Consider the following 23,846-nt stretch of genomic DNA (forward strand, 5'->3'; position numbering starts at 1 on the left):
TTCCTTGACCCCCGGCCGTCCCTCCTGACTCCAGCGTCCCATCGTTGGGACAGTCAGCGTTGACCTCAGTGGATGCACAAGTCAGGTTTACCCCAATACTGCTTAGCATTGGACCTTCTCGCTGCAAGTTTCAGGTACCTGGCACTCACGGGCTCCTCCCAGAGGCACCGCGAGTCTGTCCTGAGCTCCGTGTTCACACTGTGTGCTTGGCCAATTCAGTCACTCCTGTACTTTGTGCCACCAGGAAAATGCAAATGCTTCTATTTGGGAGTATCCCCAGTTTGCAGCTGTCTGTCTTGGAGACTCTGACGAATGGAGGCACAGGTCTACTGTCCCCCACGTTCCTCTCCGTCCCCGGAAGCCTGTGACGGCACAGGGTGTGGGGGAAGGGTAGCAGGCCCGGCAGGCGATCCTGCCGGAGACGGGTCCCCAGCGCACCGCGCTCCCTGGAGCGGCAGCTGGTCCTCGCCTTCCTCCGACATCACCCACCAAGAAGCGTCTAAGCCCCAAGCTCTGGCAGCACGTGAGACTCTGAGTTTAAAAATATCCAGGATCAGTTACCTCAGAAAATTAAAAACGGAACTGCCTTTTGGCTCAGTGATTCCATTTCTGGGAACACATCCAAAGAAACCCGCAACACTAGTTTGAAAGAATGTATGATCCCCCATGGTCACTGCCGTGTTGTCGATGACCACCAAGGTCTGGAAGCGGCCCAGCTGCCCGTCAGCCGGCAATGGACACAAAGTGGCGGCACGGTTACACCACGGAATACTACGCAGCCGTTAAAAAGAACAGCCTCCCTTTGCGACAGTGTGGATGGACCAGGCGAGTAAGTGCAATAAGCCGGTCAGAGAAAGACAAGGACCAGGTGATCTTACTTATATGTGGACTCGAATGAACAAAGAGTAATGGAACAGACGGAGGCACGCGGCTGGCGCCGTCCAGGGGAACGGGCAGGGGCCGGGTGAAACCGGCGAGGGGGTTAAGCAGGAGTCCCTCTGCGAAGTCTCTCCGGGGTCGGCCAGTTGAGGGGGCAGAGACAGCTGTCCCTGGGGTGTCCCCGAGGCCACTTGGGAAGGGCTGTGGGGGTGGGGGATGTCCAGAAAACCATGCTTTGGATTTGGTCTCAGGACGAGGAACTGTGTTTGTGGGCAGCGGGCGTGTTCTCGTCTCCTGAACCAAGGTCACGTGGGCTCTTCCACCGTCCTCCGATGGGAAGTGTGAGAGGACGTCGGGTGGTGGCCGTGAGGGGACGGGGACCCTCCTGGACCGCGCTGGGAGGATGTCCGTGCTGTCTCTGTCCTGCTGGGGCCTTCGGTGGCCGGGAGCTGTCCTGGTCTCAGAGACCGGCCTCGCCCTGGGCACTCGCCCTGGGGCCCAGGACTGGGGGTGCAAGGCTCTGGACAGGCCTCCCACTCAACCCCCAGGAGGTAGCTGCTGGTGTTTCCAGGGACAGGAGGCTACACACAGGAGCTTGAGCCAGGAGGAGACTCTTACCACCCGGTGCAGCTCAGAGCCTCGGGCGCCCGGCCCGGGTTGGTGCTCTGGGTGTGGCTGCCTCCCCTCCGCATGGTCAGCTTTCCCTGGATTCCAGCTCCAGTCCTGTGCCTCCGCCCGAGGTCCCTGCAGCAAGGGGACCCACCCAGGCCGTGCCCTCCTGGACCAAGCTCTGGGGACAGGGCTGTTTGCTGGGCTGGGCCTGGAGCAACCTTGTAATTTAATCCACAATGTCTCATGATGGTAAAAGCAGTATAAATTTATTTTAGGAAACGCGGAAACCCAACATAGGGACACTGACGATAAAAACCTGTCTACTCCCACCTCCAGAGAGACCCCGATTCCTCTCCAGACTTGCTTATGCCTGTGTTTTAACCGAGATGTTTCTAGGGTGGTTTTCTCTGGTCTCCTGGGCTCACGCACGCTCACTCCTCTGTGAGGCCTGTGCTGATCCCCCTGCCAATGCTTCCTGTGCAGAGGACAGCTGGGGTCTCCTCCGTCAGCTTCACATTCTCATGATAGGGCCATGCAGTGCTAAAGTGAGACCTGTGCACACACAGCCAGCACAGTGGTCTTATAGCACACCCACACACATGCATGTACACGCAGCCACACACACATGCATGCATGCATGCACACAGCCACACTCACATACACACACAACAGCCACACACACGTACACACACATGCATGCACAAACATACACACATAGCCACGCACATGCATGCACACAGCCATGCACATGCACATGCATGCATGCACCCCCACATACAACAGCCACACACACATACATGCACGCAAGCCACACATACATGCACACAAGCACACACATGCATGCACCAACATGCACACATAGCCACGCACATGCACATACATGCACACGTGCACACAGCCACACATGAATGCATGCACATGCAGGCATACACACCCACCACACACACTTGGTTTCCAGGGCAGTGCCCACCCAGCCCCCTTTGTGCCCCTGCGGTTAGAGAGAGACGAGGGCGGAGGTGGCCTGGGAACAGGTGCTGTGGAGCCTTGTTTACCGGCTCAGGAGCTTGTGCTGTAAGAACAGCTCTGACATAAATGCCTTCTTTGAGAAATTCTCATTTTTCTTTTTCCAATTAAGTCCTGCCAGGAGAGCCACCCCACCATCACCCCGGAATCACTTCCGCAGAGGGTGCTGTGTGGGTGGTGGCGCAGCCGGGGAGCCTGTCCTGACCCAGCCTGCTTGCCGCCCGCCGCCCCACCGGCTGCCCGGGCGTGGATGCAGCAGAAGTCCCCTCCTGGGGCTCGGGACTGGAAATCTTGGGCAGCGGCGTGCGTGTCACAGCCTGGGTCCCGGAGCGAGGCTGCGGCTGCGTTTCCGTCTCTGTCCGACACCAAGTGCATGGCTGTGTGACAAGTGACATCGTCACCCAGCTCATGTCCCCTTCTGTCAGATGGGCTGGTAAAAACGGCACCTCAGGCCCTGGCTGGTTGGCTCAGCGGTAGAGCGTCGGCCTGCCGTGCAGGAGTCCCGGGTTCGATTCCCGGCCAGGGCACACAGGAGAAGTGCCCATCTGCTTCTCCACCCCTCCTCCTCTCCTTCCTCTCTGTCTCTCTCTTCCCCTCCCGCAGCCAAGGCTCCATTGGAGCAAAGATGGCCCGGGCGCTGGGGATGGCTCTATGGCCTCTGCCTCAGGCGCTAGAGTGGCTCTGGTCGCGGCAGAGCGACGCCCAGGATGGGCAGAGCATCGCCCCCTGGTGGGCAGAGCGTCGCCCCCTGGTGGGCGTGCCGGGTGGATCCCGGTCGGGCGCATGCGGGAGTCTGTCTGACTGTCTCTCCCCGTTTCCAGCTTCAGAAAAAACGCAAAAAAACCAAAAACAAAAACAAAAACAAAAAACGGCACCTCAGAGAACAGGTGTTGCGGGGGCTGAGTCGTCAGTGTGACGTGACACACGGGGACTGTGGCTGACCGTCATGTGGTCAGTGTGGTCAGGCGAGGCTGAGCCTCATCTCGTTTCTCGGGAACGTCCTTCGAGAAAATAGATTAAAAGGGACAGACTGACTTGCGGAATAGACTGGTCAGTCACCTGACCTCCAGAAGGGCAGCCACGCAGTCACTGCCTCTCACCGCACGCCCTGTGTTTCTCAGCCCCGCGGACACGCCGCCTCCGTCGGCTCTGGATTCCTGTCGCTCACTGAGCATCTCCGTGCTCGAAGCACGTTCAGGGTCCACTGCTCACACCTCCAGACCCCACACGGCCCCTGCCCGCAGCGCTGGGACCGCAGCATTCTGGAATGAAGGACTCTGGGACAGTGCTCCCTCATGGCGAGCTCTGGCCTGTGCCATTCTGACACGCTTCGCTGGGGCTCCTGGAACTCTGGCCACTGTGGGGAGACCCACGGAAGCGTGAGTCAGGTGAGCAGGGACATCACTGGTTTACTGGGACGTGTGCGGTCAGTGCAGCCCGGCCAGCTCCCTCCCACCCACCAACAGGGCCACCGCTGTCCCATGTCCCCCGGGGCTGCTGACTCATTTTAAATGGGCCCAGAGAAGAAGTCATCTTGAAAAATGTGTGTGTGGACCCCTGAAGCAGATACACACGCTCATCAAAAAGAAATTCTGAGGCTCCCTACAAGTTTCTAAGACTGGGTAACGTTTCTTACACATAAGGTTTTGTTAACCTCATAATTCACAGGCTACTGACTGAGTGACCGGTGTCCTTCTGGTGCCGTGGGGGCCGGCAGTGGGCAGCGCACAGGTGCTGTCCTGGGGAACTCTGAGGTCCAGCAGGTGCGGCCGGGGACAAACGTCAGAAGGCACGAGGGCGTGACGTGAGTGACCTGGGAGGAGTTCCTAGGAGCAGTGCGTGCCGCAGAGGCCGGTTGGGCTGAGTCTACGACAGACACTTTTAAGTATTTAATTACTAGAAAGGAAGATTCTTTTTAGCAACACGTATTATTACAACAACGAAGCGTATTTAACTTTAAATAAACTACAGCCCACGTTAAATACATAAATAATGTCCACATTAGGAACTCACACAATCTTATTTTTTAAATATCATATTAATAGTGAAACAATGGGTAAAAAAAAAATAAAAAAATTTCTGTTTAGGTATTTATAAGGTCAAGAAGGAATTTATTTATATATTCTTCAGGGGTAAAGGCTACATAAATGATACCAAAATAAGACATTTCTATTCAAGTATGTCCTGAGGACAGTCGAGAAGGACACCTGCCGTGACCAACCACACCCCCACCTGACAGGGCCCTTCAGCTGACAAGCTCAGGCTGCCTGTCACCTGTTGTCACTCTCAGCCCTGTTCCGGGCAGGACTGCATCGCCCAGGACAGGAATCGTCCGGGATGACGGGTTAGGTCACTCACTGGGGTGGCTTCCTGCACAGTGCCCTCAGTGGCCTCCTGGTGTCGTCCCGACTCCAGAGCCAGCTCACCATGGCCAGAAGCCCCTTCAGAAACCTGAGCTCCAGCCTAATGACACGAGACACTGCCTGTCTCAGCGGAGTGGCACACACCTCGAAAGACTGCCGGGTGCCCTGTGGGCATCGCTGCCCCTGGACAGCACAGTGGCGGACAGTCTGACATTCCTGATGCCTCCCTGTGGGCGGCATCGGCTGGCCAACTGCACAGGCACAGGGACGTCCACCCTGGGGTCATGGTGGGTGGGAGGAGGCTCACAGCTGGAGCCACCCTGGCTCGGCCAGAGTGCCCTGGGACCCGTGCAGGGCAGCAGGGACGCAGGAGAGACCAGCGGGGTGACCACCGATGGCTTCAGGGCTATTTCATCACGGGGCTGGGGCTCCTGCTTCACTGTGGCTCCAACAGAGCACAGGCAGGCGAGAGCAGGCGGACAGCTGCGGGCATGCACCAGGCCATGCCGGGCTGCTATTTATTAGTTATTGTACGACTTTCCATGTGAACATCTGCACCTACTCTCGCCGCACCCTGTATATAATAAGTAGCCTGATAGTTTCAGGTGTTAAACTGATGCTGTGGGGCTTTAAATTTTTCTTAATTCTTTAATTTTTTATTTTAGTGAGAGAAGGGGAGGCAGAGAGACAGACTCCCCCATGTGCCCCAGCTGGGATCCCCCTGGCATGCCCACTAGGGGGCGATGCTCTGCCCTTTGGGGCCCTGGCTCCGTTGCTTAGCAACCACACTTTTTTTTTTTTTTTTAAGCACCTGAGGCAGAGGCCATGGAGCCACCCTCTGTGCCCAGGGCCAACTTGCTCCAATTGAGCCATGGCTGCAGGAGGGGAAGAGAGAGCGAGAAGGGGGAGGCCAAGGGGTGGAGAAGCAGATGGGCGCTCCTCCTGTGTGCCCTGCACTTTCCAGTAAGTCACACAGAACAGAACTGGAAGCCCTGCAACCCTTTCCCAGGCCAAAAAATTAAAAACAAAACACTACATTTGCTGAGGTCTAGCACGCCTTGGTTTTCACCTGACTCCTCCTGGAGCGACTCAGCCGAGTCCTTGGGACGGTGCCAGTGACCTCTGCTTAACAAAACCTCCGCAGCTTTCCAGTGTCATCACATTCCGTCGCTGTGGCCAGCGCGCTCTCCCCCAGTGGACGCGGGCGGGGCCTCTGGGAGGCCGGGGAGCAGAGATAGCATCACCGTGCGGCACAGCTGAGTAAACAGCCCGAGCTCTGTCCCCCAGCGTCCCACGACCCTGGGGCCCCCGGGCGGCTCGGATTGCTCTCAGCTTTTCTCACGTGCTTCCCTGCGGCCTCTGGACACGGCCTCCCACTGCGGATGTGAGCGTGCCGGGCCACAGTTGAAGACGTCTGGGAGAGACGGAGCGCTGAACGTCAAATTTCCAGCTCTGAGACACTTACTTAAAGAACAATGGGAGAGTTTTTTAGTAACAGTGGCATAAAGGACAGGACAAGCAGGTAAATGCACGCGCGTGCGCCCACACACACACACGCTCTGCCCTGGATAGTACAGGCAGCGGGTCACAATCATGAGTGTCAGGGGACACCGGCAGTCGCTGAGGGAAGGTGGTTAATGTCACTTCCTCTGGGAGGCAGAGGCACAGTGTCTGACCGCCTGACCCGACTGTGTGGGCTGCTTCCTGCCTTCTCCCTCTTCTCTGGGAAGGTGGGGTGCATCGGGCCCTCTCTAAGGCTACGTGAGCCCCCAGGAGGGCTTTGCTAGTTTAGGAAGGACCTTTCCTTATAATTCATCAGAAGGTTCCCACATCTGCTTCCAGGTACTCTGGTATTGGGGTTTTTGTTGTTGGTTGGTTCTGTGGGCGTTTGTTTCTCTTGCTGCACGTGGGCTTTTTGGAGAGTTGCTGGTCTGAGGTTCTCCAGACACAGTCCCCAGAACGAGCCGTTCAGACAGGTTTCGGAGTCCGAGCCTCTTAGGCTGATGTAGGGAAATGCCCCCGGCACCTGTCTGCAGATACTTCCTGTAACTGAGTTTGAGATGATGGCCTGGGCGGGGCGGCAGGAATAGTGCCGTACATAATAAAAGGAGTAAGGTCACACCGGCTGCCACACTTTCCGGTTGAGTCCTCAATGTCACACATGGTTCATTTCATCGGATAGAAACTGGGAGATTTGGTATTTGACCGCTTTGTCCCAAAACTTCCCTCACGTCAAAAGACTGAGCCCAGTGTGTGCGGGTACCCTGCCTGAAGTGAGTTCACCCTCACAGGCCCCCAAACGAGGGGAGGAGGGGGAGTGAGGGGCACCTTTGAAGTCCCTCAGCTACTCTAGATAGCTGACCACCAAACTGTCCAGCAGGAAGTCACAGTCCCCCTCCCACAGAATTGACTTCTGTGACCTGAGGGTTGTGGAGGGAAGTGTGGGAGACACCACCCGACACAAACATCCCTGAGAAATGCAGACTCAAACATCCTCTCTCTCTCCTCTAACAGGAACAAGACGCGGATGCTATGGAATGATACGGGGGCACCTGGCCTTCCAGCAGAGGAAGCCGCAGAGCAAGCCCTGCCGGATGAGTGACGTGGGGTCATTCTGTTTTTCCTAACACGCACCTGGTGAGTGAGTTACGGACTCGCCCCCAGGTGGACAGCTGGGACCCCGCTGCATCCTGAGAGCTGCTGATGCTCCCCCACTGACTTTTCATAACCCTGCGTGACAGATGGGGGTCACCAGCAGAGAAACCTCCCTGGGGCGGCCCTTTACGAAGGATGGAGTTAAAATCAAGGTTCTGAAGCACAGTGATGCCCCCGTCTGGGATTGCTGGTCCTGGGGGCAGCGAGGTGACACAAAGTCATGAAGACTGACACAGAAAGAGAGGGCGCCCGGGTTTGTGCCGGGGGCTACCGGCCCCCTGCCCAGAGAGGGGGCCACAGATGAGCTGGGCCTCGGCTCCAGGACTGTCCTGGGACTGAGTGAGGCCATCACCACCCTGGCCTGGGGACAGAGCCACAGAGACTTGGCACATGGCTAGCCAAGGGTAACCTTAGGACGTTAACTAGGTCCTGGGAGAGTCCACCTGAGGCTGACACGCCCTCTTCTCCCGAGAGGAGGGTGGGAAGGACGCAGGGGGGGGCAGAGTGTGAACAAAAGCCAGAGTGTGGACACAGGGGTGAAATCTGATCTCGCGCCAGGAGAGGCATTTGAGGCCAGAAGCCGCGGAATTACCATCGCCCTTGAGCAGCCCGAGGTCATGGTGGGCTCCTGAGCCGGAGGCCGCTGCCATGGAGAAGCCGGTGGTTCCCTGCGTCCTCTACCCGGGGGACGACCACGGCCCCGGGCCAGAGCCTAGGAGCGCCTTGGCGCAGGGAGCGTGCAGCCCGGCCGGGGGCGGCAGTGGCGCGCCGGAGACTCCGGGAGAGGGCAGCCTGCAGCCACCGGATGCGGCTGCGGGGGAGGGCGCTGCGTCCCCGGCGCAGTCACCCTGCAGCCTCAGCGCGTCCCTGTGCTTCAGCTCCGGGGACGACTCCCCGCCGCAGTCCCGCGCCTCCACCGCGGAGGGCGCAGCGGCCTCCCCACCCTCCTGTCGCAGCGGCCAGTGGGTGGTGGAAAGGCAGTGGGAGGTCGGCGGGGCGGGCGCTGCGTCGCCCGAGGAGCCCGGGGACCCCGAGGAACCCAACTTCCCGGAAGATCCCGCGTTCCCGGAGGAGCTCAAGTCCCCGGAGGAGCCGGCGGACCCCGCGCCTGTGCCCCCCGGCGTTGGGCCCATGCACGGGGAGCCCGACCTGGTCATCGAAGTGTCGGGCCGCCGGCTGCGGGCTCACAAGGCGGTGCTGGCGGCGCGCAGCGACTACTTCCGCGCGCGCGCGTCGCGGGACGTGCTGCGAGTGACCGGCGTGGGCTGGGCGGCGCTGCGGCTGCTGGTGGCCTACGCGTACAGTGGCCGTATGGCGGGCGTGCGGCCGGACAACGTGGCCGAGGTGGTGGCCGGCGCGCGCCGCCTGCAGCTGCCCTGCGCCGCGCAGCGCGCCACCGAGGCCGTGGCGCCGCAGCTGAGCCTCGCCAACTGCCTGGAGGTGCTGAGCGCGGCCAAGCGGCAGCGGCTGTCCGAGCTGCGCGACGCCGCCTACCGCTTCATGAGCGACCACTACCTGGAAGTGCTGCGCGAGCCCGCCGTCTTCGGGCGCCTGTCCGGCGCCGAGCGCGATTTGCTGTTGCGCCGCCGCCTGCGCGCGGGCCGAGCCCACCTACTGGCCGCGGCGCTCGGACCCGCCGGGGAGCGCGCGGGCAGCCGACCGCAGAGCCCATCGGGGGACATGGAGGGCCGCGGGGAGGCCGCCGTCTACTGCTGGCACGAGGCGGCCGGCGAGTGGAGCGAGCTGACGCGGCTCCCCGAGGGCGCACCGGCGCGGGGCTGCGGGCTGTGCGTGCTCTACAACTACCTCTTCGTGGCCGGCGGCTTGGGGCCCGCGGGACCCGACGGCCGCGCGCGCCCCTCGGACCAGGTCTTCTGCTACAACCCGGCCACCGACCGCTGGAGTGCCGTGCGTCCACTACGCCAGGCGCGCTCGCAGCTGCAGCTGCTAGCCTTGGACGGCCACCTGTACGCCGTGGGCGGCGAGTGCCTGCTGAGCGTGGAGCGCTATGACCCGCGCGCCGACCGCTGGGCCGCCGTGGCCCCGCTGCCCCGGGGCGCCTTCGCCGTGGCCCACGAAGCCACCACCTGCAACGGCGAGATCTACGTGTCCGGGGGCTCGCTCTTCTACCGTCTGCTCAAGTACGACCCCCGGCGCGACGAGTGGCAGGAGTGCCCGTGCAGCAGCAGCCGCGAGCGCTCGGCCGACATGGTGGCGCTGGACGGCTTCATCTACCGCTTCGACCTGTGCGGAGGCCGAGGTGACCCGCAGGCGGCTGGGCCGGCGGGCGGGGTCAGCGTGCTGCGCTACCACTGCCTGGCCAAGCAGTGGAGCCGCTGCGCCACGCACCTGCGGCCACCGGGCGCGCCGCCGAGCCTCCAGCCCTTCCGCTGCGCGGCGCTGGGCCGCAGCATCTACTGCGTGAGCCGCGCGGGCACCTGGCGCTTCGTGCCCCCGCGGGACGAGGAATCTGGCGCGGATGCAGGCGCTGGCGGCAGCTTCGAGGCCGAGGCGCTGGGAGCTCCGCTGGACGTCCGGGGCGCGCTCTTCCCCTTTGTGCTGAACCTGCCTGAGAAGCCGGACAGAGGCGAGGAGGGCGCCACGTAGGGCGGGCCGGAGTCACCTGGGTATCTCCCCTGGGCAGAGGTCCGCACCGGGAAGGGGAACAAACCGAATGGAGGAGGGGAAGAGAGAGAGAGAGAGTCGCGGGGCGAGCTGCTGGCCCCCGGGGGTTATGTAAGGCTTTGAAGCCAGGAGCTTGTGGCGGGCCCTCCAGGACATTTTGCTGTTTACAGGTCCGCTTTCCTATCGTGCGTTCCATGTAGCTTCGCTTTGCTTAATGGGGTCGATGGTCTAAGAGGCAGGATGTCTGCGCATAGGAACCATTACAGAGAGACATAGAATACCCAAGGGGGAATGATCAAAAGATGATGACGAGGATGCCTCGGGGTGGGTGGGCAGGCGCGAGGGGTATTCAGGGTGTGGCCCGGGGAGCACCCGGGAGGTCCTGGGGTGCACTGGCACCCCTGAACGGAGTGCACAGGAGGCCAGACTGGCGTCGTGCAGGGTACCTTGGCTCCTGTGCCAAGAGCAGGCTGCCAGGGAGTTGGGGCGCTCAAGTAGGTCAACGTGAACTCTTATCAACACAGCCAGAGAAGGAAGCCACACGTGTTTTGGCTTGAGCGTTAAAATGATAACTGATAAGTAAAGCTTTTAAACCCTTTCCCATGACCAAGTAAAAACAGGTTCCTGCCACCCTGTGCTCAAGTTTTGGTTGGCTCCACGCCAACAAATTGATATGCATTGAAGGTCAACGCCTTTGACGATTGGATGCTTTTCTTGTCCAGTGAGCAGCAGCAGTATCTTCTCTGCCATCACACAGGCGGGGTTCCCAGACGGGGTTGAACCCACACACGCCTCAAGAAGACTGTGGCTCTGTTCAGCTGAGATGGGCTTAACATGTGCAGGTTAAAAGCACGTTAATAATGACGTCCAGTGATGTAGTAACTAACGATTTACTATTATTTGAATTTAAAATCTTTGGTGACTAAATATTTACCGATGTGCATATCTTGACTAGGAAAAAGCTGGCTGTCAGGGGTGCCGGACTATTTTAACTTATCAATAGCCACAAGATGATGCCAGGTTGCTTATATATTTTATAAAAGACTCAATGGTAGAATTACCCCCCCCCCCCAAAGAAGGTTAAACTCGTCGCTGTTGACAGTGCGGAAGGGAAGCATGAAGCATGCGTGCACCTTTAGAACTGACTGCCTGTGATGTTGTAAGCATGTAATATGCAGTTCTGATGAGGGAAATGGTTTTTTTAAAAAACATCCATTCTGGGAACTAGTGGCAGAGTGACAAGAAGAACACAGGAACATCAGGGGACGTTACATGTATTTATAATGTAGCTGAGCAGGTGACAAGGACGTTTCTCTAATTGTAAACTCCAAAATACTGTAATGGAGTTGCTGTGGAGACTCACTACATTGTGACAGAGAGCACAAGGATGAAAAACCAACCGATTCTTCCTCCTCTGTTGTAGCACCTGACATTTCCCTTGTGGATGGGCAGGGCTACTACTTATTTAGGGTTTACGGGTAAGAAATAGGTCCCTAACCAGGGGCAAGGTGACCCGGACTCTGAATCCAGTCTGTCTTTGCTGATCTAGGAAGGGAGACACGAAGAAGGTCACTGGGGCGTGGTCAGGTGACATTGTGCCCGGCCTGGGATTATTTGCTTGTTAATCCAGCGATAGGACTTACATCTCAGTGGCAGTCGGTGGGTCATGGGGGGATGGGCTGTGGTTGTAAGGAGTCTGTGGTCATGAGAGTTAGCAGTTAAGTTTGGGAATGATCAGCTTGCATCTTATGCATGTGCTGGGGGGGATGGAATAGTTTATACAGTTTCAGTTTTAGCCGTCAGGAGACTTGAATGCTCGCTTGCTCCAGAACTGAGGAGGTCACTTGGCAAACTGGCGAATCATCTTAGGATAGAAACAGGCTTCCCATTGCCTGACCGCACTGGTCTTCTCTCTGAGGAGTCTGGACACTCGAGCAGGAAGAGAACCCAGAGCCGAAGGGACACAAATCATGTTCTTTTAAGAAAATGTACATGTCACACTGTAGGACATCCTCCTGTAGAACTTTTATTATGTATGCTAAGTTCTTCTCCAACCTGGGGGCCAGGCTAAGATTTTCATTCCTTAAATGTAACAGGTAAAATACGACTGCCGTGATTGTCCCTGAGAAATCATTCCTATAATGTTGACCATTTCAGAACAAGACCCCGGAGTGGAGCTTCTAGAGTGAGACCGTCCCCACGGAAGTGCTGGACGTCCGCTGTGGGTGGCCACGCGGTAACACGCCCACGTGGAGTTTTGTGTCTTTATTTTGCCATCTGGTTGAGAGAAGGCACGCCTCTCTAGGCGTGGCATCGCCTTCTGTGGTCTGGGTGTCCCAGGGACCTGTCAGATGCTACACACAGGGTCACCTGCAGGGTCAGGGAAAGGGTGTGTGGCACGTCACAGATCATATTCCGAATAGAACATCACATAAAACAAGGGCTAGAGGAACTGGCAGGCCACAAGGACCAGTTTATTTTGCTTTTTTGGGGGCAGTTTCTGGGGTGAAGCCACACGGTTTGCACCCATTAAACAACAGGAAAGCCGCCCTGTCCAGGGTTGCCGGTCAGAGAGGCCGGAGGGGCCAGAGCCTGGGCTCTGGAAACCTGGTGTTCCGAGGAAGGATGTTTCGTGTTTGACGTGATGTTCTCAGTTCGTTTCCAATGCTATTTTGAAAAACGGTGCGAAACTGTATTTCCTAGCTTGGGTCACTTGTCCCACGAAGCTCATGCATTGAGGATACCTGCCCACAGCCCTCCCAGGCAGAGGGACACTGCGTACAGGGAGGGCTTGACCTGTCAGTTTGTTGACACGCAGTGACTTTTGTGTCATCGATCGAGGTTCATTTTGGAAAACCCCAGGGGACGGGCTGAAGATATGGTTATTTTCCTTCTGTTTTTCTTCCTAGTCTTGGGACGGCCCTTTCACGTGTGAGTTCCTTTTCCTGTGGGATTGTCAATGCTGTGGAGATCCTTTTGCTACTTAGTTAAAACTTTTACGTGTCCCGGCTTTGTTACAAACACTCTGTTCCACCTGCGGTCATTCCACCATTACTTGGGTGATTCTGGAGGCGGCGGCTTCGTCTGCTGGCCTCTTGGGTAACTTCCTGTAAGAGATTTTGAAATGGAAGTGTCTGTGGTTTCCCGCCCCTTCTGGAGAGTTTCGAGATGGATGTGTTGTATAACATGGATGTGTTGTATAACACCTCGGTGGGCTGAGTGTAAGCAGCAGTGCTACTTTGTGTCCTGTTTTCATTTAGACGCCTCCTCCTCGCTGACAGAATGTTTTATCGCTCTGTTAATTTCTCCCCTGTCCTCTGTGTTCTTGTTATTTGGAAGGGAAGACGAGAAGCGCCCGGGAGGGGACACCCACCTGTGTTCGCCGCGCCTGGATTTGTGGCCGTGGCAGTGTTCTCTTCCCACCCCACCCCTGGGGCAGTGCTGGGACCATGACTCCGGCCCCTGGCGCCAAGCTGGCCACTGGGCTCTTTTCGTGGCTTGGAGATGACTGGACATGAAAGGCTCGATGCCGTCACGGGAAGTGAAGTCCTCCGAAGCTTTCCGAGGCTCCGGACATCCTGCTGTGCTGCCGCGCATTAGAGACCAGCCAGAGTAGGGCACAGCGTGGCGGCCGATGCTGTCCGTGTAGTCAACGTGTGACTAACGCTGTCGTGTTTACATCCCAAGCTCCGTGCTGTAGAACTCGCCATGTGTCTGTTTCTGCCGAGAGGAAATAAAACGCTGGAAAACACCAGAGCTCCTGTGTGCCGTCTGGGCGGGTGGCCTGTCCTTTCCCGGCTCTACAGCCGGCCGAGCGCCAGGTGAGGGGTCCGCTCCTGGGAAGCGTGCTCACCTGGGCGGCGCTCTCGGCAAGGGTTGGAGCCTCCCCATCTGTGAGTGCGGACTCGGACGACTCCTGAGGGTGCTTCCAGCAGCAGCCCCCAAGTCCGGGGTCTCTGAATGCTTACGAGGTCTGTGTCCATGCCTCTGCCCGTTCCTTCCCTGTCCCCTGCCCCCTGTCCCCTGTCCCCTTGGCCTGCAGGAAGTGCCCATCATAGCTCCGGTGCCCTGCACACTCCTGTGTCCACCGGCATCTTACACATAAAAGGTTTGAGTCAAGATTTTTAGACCCAGACATCTCTTTCCACAGTTTGCTCTCAGCATGAGCAGGGACCCCCGTGTTGCTGGTAAGTTGTAAGGTAAGGGTTCTTTAAAATATGATTTCCTTTCTTCTTAAAATATTTATTCACGGGGGGGGGGGCGTGTTGCAAAGAAAATATCCTTCAGCAAAGGTGGGGACGAGCCAAGCTCAGGTGAGGACGAGCCCAGGTGAGGACGAGCCCGGGTGAGGACGAGCCCGGGTGGGGACGAGCCCGGGTGAGGACGAGCCCGGGTGGGGAAGAGCCCGGTTGGGGAAGAGCCCGGGTGGGGAAGAGCCCAGGTGAGGATGAGCCGAGCCCAGGTGGGGATAAGCCCGGGTGGGGAAGAGCCCGGTTGGGGACGAGCCCGGGTGGGGACGAGCCCGGCTGGGGACGAGCCCGGGTGGGGACGAGCCCGGGTGGGGAAGAGCTCCGGTGAGGACGAGCTCAGGTGAGGACAAGCTCAGGTGGGGACAAGCCGAGCTCAGGTGGGGACGAGCCCGGGTGGGGACGAGCCCGGGTGGGGACGAGCCCGGGTGGGGATGAGCCCGGGTGGGGACGAGCCCGGGTGGGGACGAGCCCGGGTGGGGACGAGCCCAGGTGGGGATGAGCCCGGGTGGGGACGAGCCCGGGTGGGGACGAGCCCGGGTGGGGATGAGCTCAGGGCCCTGGGCTCACCGTCTCTCGTGGTTCTTTCCCTGCATTTTCCTGCAAACGTAGAGTTAAATCTGAGTTTTCCCACAGCTTCAGCCTGCATCCCTGCTGAGTGTTGGGTTTTCATAATAAACGAGAATGATGCCCCTGGACTTTGGCATCTTTCAAAGTAGATGTAATGACACAAAACGCACGGGACCCTCAGGCAGGTGAAGAATCTTAAAGCTGGGGCAACGGGGCGACGTGGAAGAGATGCTCAAAAGTCCGACATTCTGTCATCTGGGGCAGGAGGAGGACTTCACTTCTGCAGACAAGTTGATTTTCATGAAGAGGAGGAGTTCCTTGTTCCCGGGAGACCATCAACAAGGCACATGAGGGACCGCCTCCCATGCCCCCTGTTGCTGGTGGCCAGTGTCACACGCTGGGGCGTAGATAGCCTGCCCCGCACCCAGCAGCCCCGAGTCCAGTCCAGGTGTGAGTGACCCCACAGAGTCATGTGCCGTCCCCATGTGGAAGGACTTGATTCCATCAGGATCCAGGGGACCAGACTTTCCCCCTTAGTGCCTTGAAGCCTTCTCTAGGTGACTGACCGGTACATTCACTCAGCAAAGGGACTGAGGACCAGGCTCTATTCTAGGTGCTGGCCGCCAGGGCACACAGCTGACCCCAGCCTTCCTCACGCAGCCCCTCCTAGACAGACAGGAAACCCCGTGTTCACCCCACAGGGTGACCTGCTCTCCTTCCCAGATACGGCCAGGGCTGCTCCCCACCCACCCCTGCGGTCTAGGGCTCACTGTCCCCTTGGGGAGAGAGTTCTTGACCCTCAGCCGAAAAGTGCTAGGTGGTGCCCAGTATCAGCGAGAGTCTGGAAGGTCGGTCCATTGTGTGGCCATCAACACAGGCCATGTGACACGTCTAGAGTACGTCCCCTGTGGCCCCACACCAGGCCTGACCGCTGGGCAGCCACAGACACTGCTCAGGACTCAGTGCCTCGGTCTCCCCACCTGTGAACGGGGAGCTGGGCAGTGACCCTCATTTAACTGTAACTGGGTCAGGGCAGCCCCAGAGCGCTCACCACTGTGGTCATGGCACAGAACCGGCAGGGGGCTCACAAACTGGGTTTTCCAGCTGGGCTCACATGTGACGGTGAAGATGACATCAAAGCGTAGTTCCCAGTGAGTTCTCTGCTGTGTCCGTGGCAGTCGGAGACCCAGGGCCACACGGGGAACCAGTCAGCATCTGTCCCTCCGTGCAGTGAGGGCTGGGGTCTGGCTGCTGTGGGATTCAGCGGAGCTTTGTTGGTCACTCAGTCACTCAACAACCGCCTCGGCGTCTTCTGAGCACCAGACCCTGTGTTAACACAGAGCAAATGCCGCCAACCACGGGTTCCGGAGTCGGACAGGACACGGCACAGGCCTGGCTCCTTCCTCAGCCGGCAGGACCTCTTGTCCTCCTTCCCGTGAGGGGACCACCTCACTCCCTGCTCTGGGGCTGTGGGAGCCCCTTTCCTGCCCAACACGGCCCCTCCTGTGGCCAGCCTGTGTGCCCAGGGGCCACCCAGTCCCTCAGCCAGATGGTGAGGTGTCTCACTGCCCGTCCGGGGCCTCGCAGCTCCCTGGCCAGCCTCCCGTGCTCACGCTGAGCGTGTTGGGTGTGAACACAGTCCTTGCTGAGAACTGGACCGGCAGCGAGCTCTCGGGGCTGAACTCAGCGGTTCTAAAACCTGTGGGAGGAGGCGACACGAATCTCAGGACGTCACTGTCCCCACATCAGGCGCTTGTCCTGGGATGTGCCCGTCACTGTCCCTCTCAGAGTCCGGTAGCGGCAGGCCCCTGCACGCCTCCCCGCCGTTCCCGACACCTGCTGTCCAGGCGCTCGGCTGTTGCTGTCCTCACACAGGCCTGGCTGGTGCCCACCCCAGAGCCACCCGCTGGGAGCCTTCTGCCTGGGCGCTCTGCCCTGGGTCCCCATCGTCCCCCTGGTCCTGTCCAGACGCCCCCTCACGCTGATCACTGCCCACTCAGCCTGTTTCATTTTTTCTCGTGGTTCTCGTTAACATCCGGTATATCATGGTTTCTTCTTCTTGTTCACTTAGGTCGTGTCTGCATGGTTAATACCCGGTTAGGTCACGTCTTTGTCTGCTTGCTGGCTGTGGTCTGTTGTCCTCTCTGAAGTCCACGCGCCATGAGGCTGTCGGCCTTGTCTCGTCCACCCTGTGCCCCAGGCTCTCGGCCAGTGGTGGGAACAGGGTGGACGCACCTGTGCTTGTGGGGTTACTGAGCTACAGACGGGTGAGTGATGCACCTGCTGGAGCCCGCAGCCAGACGGGAGAGAGAAGTGCTTACAGAGACAGAGGAGGGGATGCTGGGCCGCCCCCGAGGAACGCACGGGCCCTGCTGCTGTGATAGCACCTCCGTGGTCTCTGTATTTTATCTAGAAACATCCGTTTTCGGCCCTGGCTGGTTGGCTCAATGGTAGAGGTCAGCCCAGCTTGTGGAAGTACTGGGTTCGATTCCCAGTCAGGGCACACAGGAGAAGCAACCATCTGCTTCTCCACCCCTCCCCCTCCCACTTCTCTCTCTCTTTCCCTCCGGCAGCCATGGCTCCAATGGTTTGAGCAAACTTGGCTCTAGGTGCTGAGGATGACTCTATGGCCTCACTTCAGGAGCTAAAAATAGCTCAGTTGCCAATCACCAGAGCAGCGGCCCCAGATGGGCAGAGCATCTCCCAGAGCTTGCTAGGTGGATCCTGGTCAAGACACATGTGGGAGCCTACCTTTCTGCCTCCCTGCCTCTAACTTAACACCCCCCCCCCCCATTTTCAGAGCACCATGAAAAGGCACACGAGCAGTTCAGAGTCCATGGTTCAGTACAGAGGCCCGACCTTTCTGTAGGAGAATCTGCCGCCAACCCACTGGGTCACAGAGCTGGGCTCCCCCCTTCGTGTTTCTGGCTCCTGCGTTCCTGACCCCGTCTCTCTCTCCCTACACCACACACCCGCTCCTATACAGCACCCTGCCCCCACACACGTGTGCCTGCGCGGGGCACGCCAGCTCTCGGGGAAGGCCCCAGCACTCACGTCCAGCTTGCTAGGAGGAGCTGACCTGGAAGTGGACTGGCCGGAGACACTTACATGACAGACGGCCTCTGTTTTTAAAACCCTCTGCTCCACGGGGAACATCTGTTTTTCCCCGTTTCCCACATTTGGTGGGTTTCAGTTTGCCGGGACAGGAGCACACTGTATAAACCATGATAGGAAGTGGGAACTTTGTAAAATATGTCTGCAGTGTTGCATGTCCCCTAAAACCTCCAATGATCCGGATGGGAAAATACTTTTTAAAAAGGTCGGTGGCGTGAACATGTCTAGTACGTGGGAAGAGGCACCGCGGTCCCCCTGGGTGATGTCCGAGTGGCTGATTCCTCTGTGGAGTTCCACTGCTGCGTCCCTCCAGACGAGCTCCCCGCCCCCTCCCCGGACCTGTGAGGTCCAGTCCACGCCCAGCTGCGTCCCTGCCCAGCAGCTGTTGCTATTTGCAAATGTTTACTCTTAACAATGTGGTTCTGTGATTTGGGCGGTAACCTCGTTGTACAGAGGGGGGTCACCTCCCGGGCGGGCGGGGAGGGAGGGGGCTGGAGAAACCAGAGGCGCGGCCCCCCCCCCCCCGTGCTGATGGGCTGATGGGCGCGGGCGTGCACCCTCTCACTGGGATGCCCGGCCCTGGCAGGCTTCCCCTGCAGCCCCACAACCTGAGCAAACCCGGCTGTGGTCCGGAGGCCCAGCTCTGTGTCCCGCTGCAGGGGGGGTGGGGCCCGGCCTGGCGGTGTCCCCTGGCTCTTTGTCCCGTTTCCTGTCCCGGGAAGGGTTTTGGGAAGTGACCTCACCGGCCCTCCTGGGGCAGCGTTCTGTGTACAAGACGCTTTCCCCTTTCCGCCCGGCGAGTCACGGCTCACCCTCTGCAAGCACAGAGGGACAGACACAGAAGGGATAAGTGTCTTTTGTCTTCCTGTGTGTGTGACAGGGACTGTGGGAACTCGGCTCGGGCGGACAATGGCCCTTTCTCTCTCTCCGCTGACCTCCGGCCTCCGCTCTGAATTTCCTCCCTGTTTCCTGGGGACACAAGGGAAAACTCACAGCGCCCTCTGCTGCTCCAAGAGGGCACTGCAGTGGAGAAAATAATTATTTGCGAATTCCTTAGGATTTTTGTTAACAGTTAAAAAGTTTCTTTTGATGTGGATTATCATTTTCTTCTCAAAAGGTCAGGCTTTGAGTGATTTCTGAGTAGAGTCACAGGCATCATTCTTTGACCCTTGACCCTGAAGAATGGGTGAACCCCTCCATCTCATTACTGATCATTTGTTTGGCACAATTCAAATGCCCCAGTGTTCGGGTTCAGTGCATTGCAGTTTTGAGGCATAATATACAACACAGTGTTAGTAGTTGTTCCGACAAGTGTGGAGCCCTGACCGTTAGGGACGGGGGTGAGTAAGACGCAGAGCCACGGCCCAGGAGTGCAGGCAGGAGGCTGACCGAGCAGTGAGCAAGCAGCTCTTCACAGAGCTGCGCCTGGTCCTGAGATCAGGGAGGGCTTCCTGGTGACTGTGGTATCTATCGTGCCAGGTAGTGAATGGACCCAGGACAGCTCACCCTGGGTGGGGTGGGGGTGGGGTTGCTGCAGGGATGGAGCCTGGCAGACGCGGGGACAAGCACATCACCAGGGCGGCTGGTCCGGCTGTGGGCCTGGCGTGTTTCCGGGGTGGGGGTTGGGGGGCGGAGGTGGGCCAGACAGGGAGGCAGAGACAAGGTCCTGCCGAGAGGGCTCACCCAGGGCCCCTCCAGGCCTCTTGACGTCTGATTGGCCAGGAAGGATTGTTTGCTTGGTGGGGGTGGCGGGAAGAGCGGCCAGGCTGGGAGGCTGCGCTTGGGGCCATCAGGGACCCATGAGAGGTGGCGGCCAGGAGCCCATGCAGGCTGGACTCCTCACGCCTTGCTTCCCAGCACCTGACACCTAGACCGTGAAATATTATACTTTCTTAGAGGCTGTGTTGACACAGGTGTCAGCACAGGTGGAGGCAGCCGGCAGGTGCCCGGTGCTGTCGGGAGCACCAGGTGAGTGTCAGCGGTGCAGAGACCTGCAGAGGAAGGGGCCAGTCCGTGTCCCTGGAGGAGCATGGTGAACTCCGTCTTCCGGAAGTAAACAGACGTTCAGGGACTGAGATGGTGTGAGGGACCAGGACCCAGTTTCCTGGCTGCTCCGACATCCCCTCCTCGGAGCAGTCGCTGCAAAGACAGGGTGGTGTCACTCAGCCCCTTAGGGACAGAGGCCTGGTGTGTCCCGCGGAGCCGCAGGAGGGGCATATGTTGAGGTCGGGGGAAAGGCAGGAGCTGGGGAGCACGTCGGTCACGGGGTTCACTGAGCTTTCCCCGGGAGAAGGGGCGGGCAGGGGGGCGCGCAGGGCTGGACAGAGTCCTGGGGGCTTTGGGCTGTGGGCGGGGTCCCGGTTGCCAGGCAGCCGACCCTGGGATGGGCGGGGTCCCGGTTGCCAGGCAGCCGACCCTGGGATGGGCGGGGTCCCGGTTGCCTGGCAGCAGGCCCTGGGATGGGCGGGGTCCCGGTTGCCTGGCAGCAGGCCCTGGGATGGGTGGGGTCCCGGTTGCCTGGCAGCAGGCCCTGGGATGGGCGTGGTCCCGGTTGCCTAGCAGCAGGCCCTGGGATGGGCAGACCTCACCTGTCCCAGGTGTGCTCCCAGCTGGGCTGGAGGGGCAGCCTCTCTCCAGCCTGGGAGGTTCTGAAGATGTCAGGACATCATAATGTGCAGGAAAACCAGACCCGGATTATGCGCTGTGGGAGCCGTTGTTACCCCTTCTCCTCTCAGCTTTGACTTACCCACCGCCATGCGCTCCTCGTTTCCTGGAGAAAACTCGCGTGGTTCAGCCTCCTGCCACCAGCCCGCAGAAACCTCAGGGCCCCCCTGCTGCCCCTGCTGGGTGTGAGGGCTGCTTGCTCCTCGTGCGTGTGAGGACCCCGCTCTGCTCTGTGGGCGCTGTCAGGGTGTCACGTCTCCTCGCTGCGCCTCAGCCACGCCCCTCCCCCTTCCCTGTGCGTTTCTCACAGCTCGTCCTTGGCCTCCTTAGTTATTTGTAGCCTACTTACTCATCAAAACCTGTGATTAAAGGCACTTAAATTATTCCTGAGATTGGTCACGACTCCGTTGATCACATGCCACTCTGTTCACTTATTTGTGGTTCACTTTAGGTCGGGCCATCCTGGTGAACCCCAAGTTCCCAGGGACAGAAACGGTGCCCGTGCTGCCCCGTAGCTGGTGTGTCAGCCGTGAGGTGGGCTCAGCGGCTTAAGCACTTTAGAAGTTTATGTCCCTTTCACGAGACAGGAGGGTCACGACTTTGCCCAGACAGGACCCCAAGAAGGTCACTGGCTTGAGACCAAGGTCACTGGCTTGAGCAAGGGGTCACTGGCTCGGCTGGAGCCCCCCCCCCCCAGTCAAGGCACATATGAGAAAGCAATCAATGAGCAACTAAGGTGCTGCAACTACAAGTTGATGCGTCTCATCTCTCTCCCTTCCTGCCTCCCTCTCCCCTCTCCCCTGCCCCTTGCCAAAAAAAAAAAAAAAGTTACTATCTGCAAATGTAATATATAGATATGGCAACTTTTTGCACCCACAATAGAAACAAAAGAAAATGGAAGAAAGCCCGCACCACCCTGCATGTCAGATACTCGGGAGCAGTGGTCAGCGGACCTTCTGCGCAGAGGGCTGGACATGCTGGGTTTGGGCACCTGCTGGTCTTGACTGCTGACTTGTTTTGTTTTTGTTCCATTTAGTCTCCACAGCCCTTGAAGCACATAAATGCTGTTTGGCTCGGGCTGCTGCAGAAGCAGGTCCTGGGTGGGACCAGGCCCCACGCAACACCCGTCACTTCTGTGAAGTGTTCCCAGAACAGGTCTCCCTTATTTCCCCCAAATCGGTCTGCCCCGCACAAGAGGCACATCCCGAGAGTGTGGGCGATGACGCGTACCTCGCCAGAATGTCCTCCACGTCTGCAGAGTGCACCCCGATTCCACGTCACTTCCCGTGAATGTCGGGACCCAGGTTTGTGGAGAGCGGCCTCGTGTCTGTCCCCGTTCTCGGTGGGTTTTGTGCTGCAGACGCTCCGGGTGGGGCCGCGTCCTGCTGTTCGGATTGCTGGTGGCAACGCTCAGTGCTGCTTGCCCAAAGGTTGTGCACGGTCCTCGTTCCTGGACACATTCTCTGGAATTTCAGGTGGGCTGGTGGTTCCCCCAGAAGTTTCTGTTCCCCATCACGGGCTGTCGGGAGTCGTGGCTGTTCTCACACTCGCTCCTCGACGGGCGACCCCCGTGTTCTCTGCGTCTGTGACATTGATGTCGTGTGTGTTTGGTTTCTGTTAGTTTCCTCACGGTTAGTTCAGGTGTGAGTTTTTTTCTTGGTTCTGCTTGGAATTTGCTCTTATTCTGCGGTCTGTGCACTGGTGTTTTCACCAGTTCCGAAGGGCCTCTTCCTGTCTTGCATCTGGTCACTAATAAAGTTTATGTTAGATTCTCTTATACTAGTATTTTTTTATAGTTCTCACTTTCCCCTCTATATTCTTAGTATGCTTGTCTCTGGATGACATAGTCTGATGTATATTATAGTTCTTAAACTGTCAAGTCTGCAGCTAAATGTACCCATCGTTGTTTTTTTTTCTCTTAATTTTGGTTATTTAATTTTTAACTTTTATTTCTAAAGTTCTGTTTAATGATTTAAAAAAATCTCCCATGTCCCCTTTTATGGTTTTCTGTTATCTTAGAGATCTTCAGGCTCACCTTTTGCTTATTTCAACATTTTAACCTATTTACCTCTATCATAGCTTTATTAAGATGTAATTCATAGACTACACAATTCGCCTATTTAGAGCCTACCATTCAATGGTGCTCAGTGTATTTACAGGGTTGTGCAACCATCACACAGTTTTAGAAATCTTCGTCACCCCAAAGTGAAACCCTGAGCCCTGAATCTGTTAGCAGTCACTCTCATCTAAACAAAACCTCAGAAACACCTTGACTGGGGTTTGACCAAACGCCTGGGTACCATGGCCCAGCCAAGCTGACACCTGCAGTTAACCATTGCAGTGTGTATACACACACACACACACAGACATGCACACACATGCAGACACATTAACACACATGCAGGTGTGCACACGCGCGCGCACACACACACACACACCTCTTCATATTTTTGAAAATTAATTTTTGATGTAAAAGTTGTTGCCAATGGGCCAGGCCTGTGGTGGTGCAGTGGATAAAGCGTCAACCTGGAACGCTGAGGTTGCTAGTTTGGTTCCACGGGCCAAGACAGATCGCAGGACGTTACTGTAGTGGGGCGTGAGGAGTTGGGTGGCACGACCTGTGCCTTATCCTGATGCCCCCTCGGTTTAGGGGGCGGGGCCAGTCCAGCTCCAGGCAGCCAGCCCACCGGTCACTTCTCAGGCACGTGGGTGGGCTCCTTCAGACCTGGCGGCTGCAGAGGGACGGCCATCGTGGGGCCTCCTCCCCACGGCTCCCCAGCAACTCGCAGGAGCCCCGAGCAGCACAGGCCGGTCCACAGGCAACGGCCTGGGCTTACCCGGTCAAGGCATATATGACAAGCAACTACTGTAAGAGTTGATGCTTCCTGCTTCTCCCCTCCCACCCCCCGTTTCTCTCTCTCACTCTCTCTCTCTCTCTCTCTCTTAAAAATCAATAAATCAAACCTTTAAAACAAAAAAGGGGAAAAAAAAAGTTGCCGCGAATGACTAAACTGTCACCACTGAACCTGGAGTTCCCTTACACTCTGTTTCCCGGTAGATGCAGTTACTGTTACTCTGACGAGCTGGAGCCACG

The 23,846-nt window shown here is 58.1% G+C and overlaps 1 protein-coding gene and 1 non-coding gene across 9 annotated transcripts in view; both read left to right on the top strand.

The window, feature by feature from the left end:
- KBTBD11 (kelch repeat and BTB domain containing 11) overlaps positions 1-13,906 on the top strand; it is a 34,655-nt gene extending 20,749 nt beyond the window's left edge. For 7 of the 8 annotated variants that reach the window (XM_066380069.1, XM_066380070.1, XM_066380071.1 and 4 more), the window contains one exon: positions 7,392-11,199. In XM_066380069.1, the coding sequence (XP_066236166.1) occupies positions 8,181-10,139 (1,959 nt within the window). In that variant the 5' untranslated portion in view covers positions 7,392-8,180 and the 3' untranslated portion in view covers positions 10,140-11,199. Of the gene's footprint in view, positions 1-7,391; positions 11,200-13,417 lie in introns of those variants that run through there. The other variant, XM_066380073.1, reaches the window with a different exon arrangement.
- TRNAG-GCC (transfer RNA glycine (anticodon GCC)) lies at positions 2,966-3,041 on the top strand. Its single transcript has one exon. It is a non-coding gene; the product is annotated as a tRNA-Gly (tRNA).
- Positions 13,907-23,846: the final 9,940 nt, after the last annotated feature.

This window comes from Saccopteryx leptura, chromosome 4, assembly GCF_036850995.1.
Source record: "Saccopteryx leptura isolate mSacLep1 chromosome 4, mSacLep1_pri_phased_curated, whole genome shotgun sequence".
NCBI classification, from domain to species: domain Eukaryota; kingdom Metazoa; phylum Chordata; class Mammalia; order Chiroptera; family Emballonuridae; genus Saccopteryx; species Saccopteryx leptura.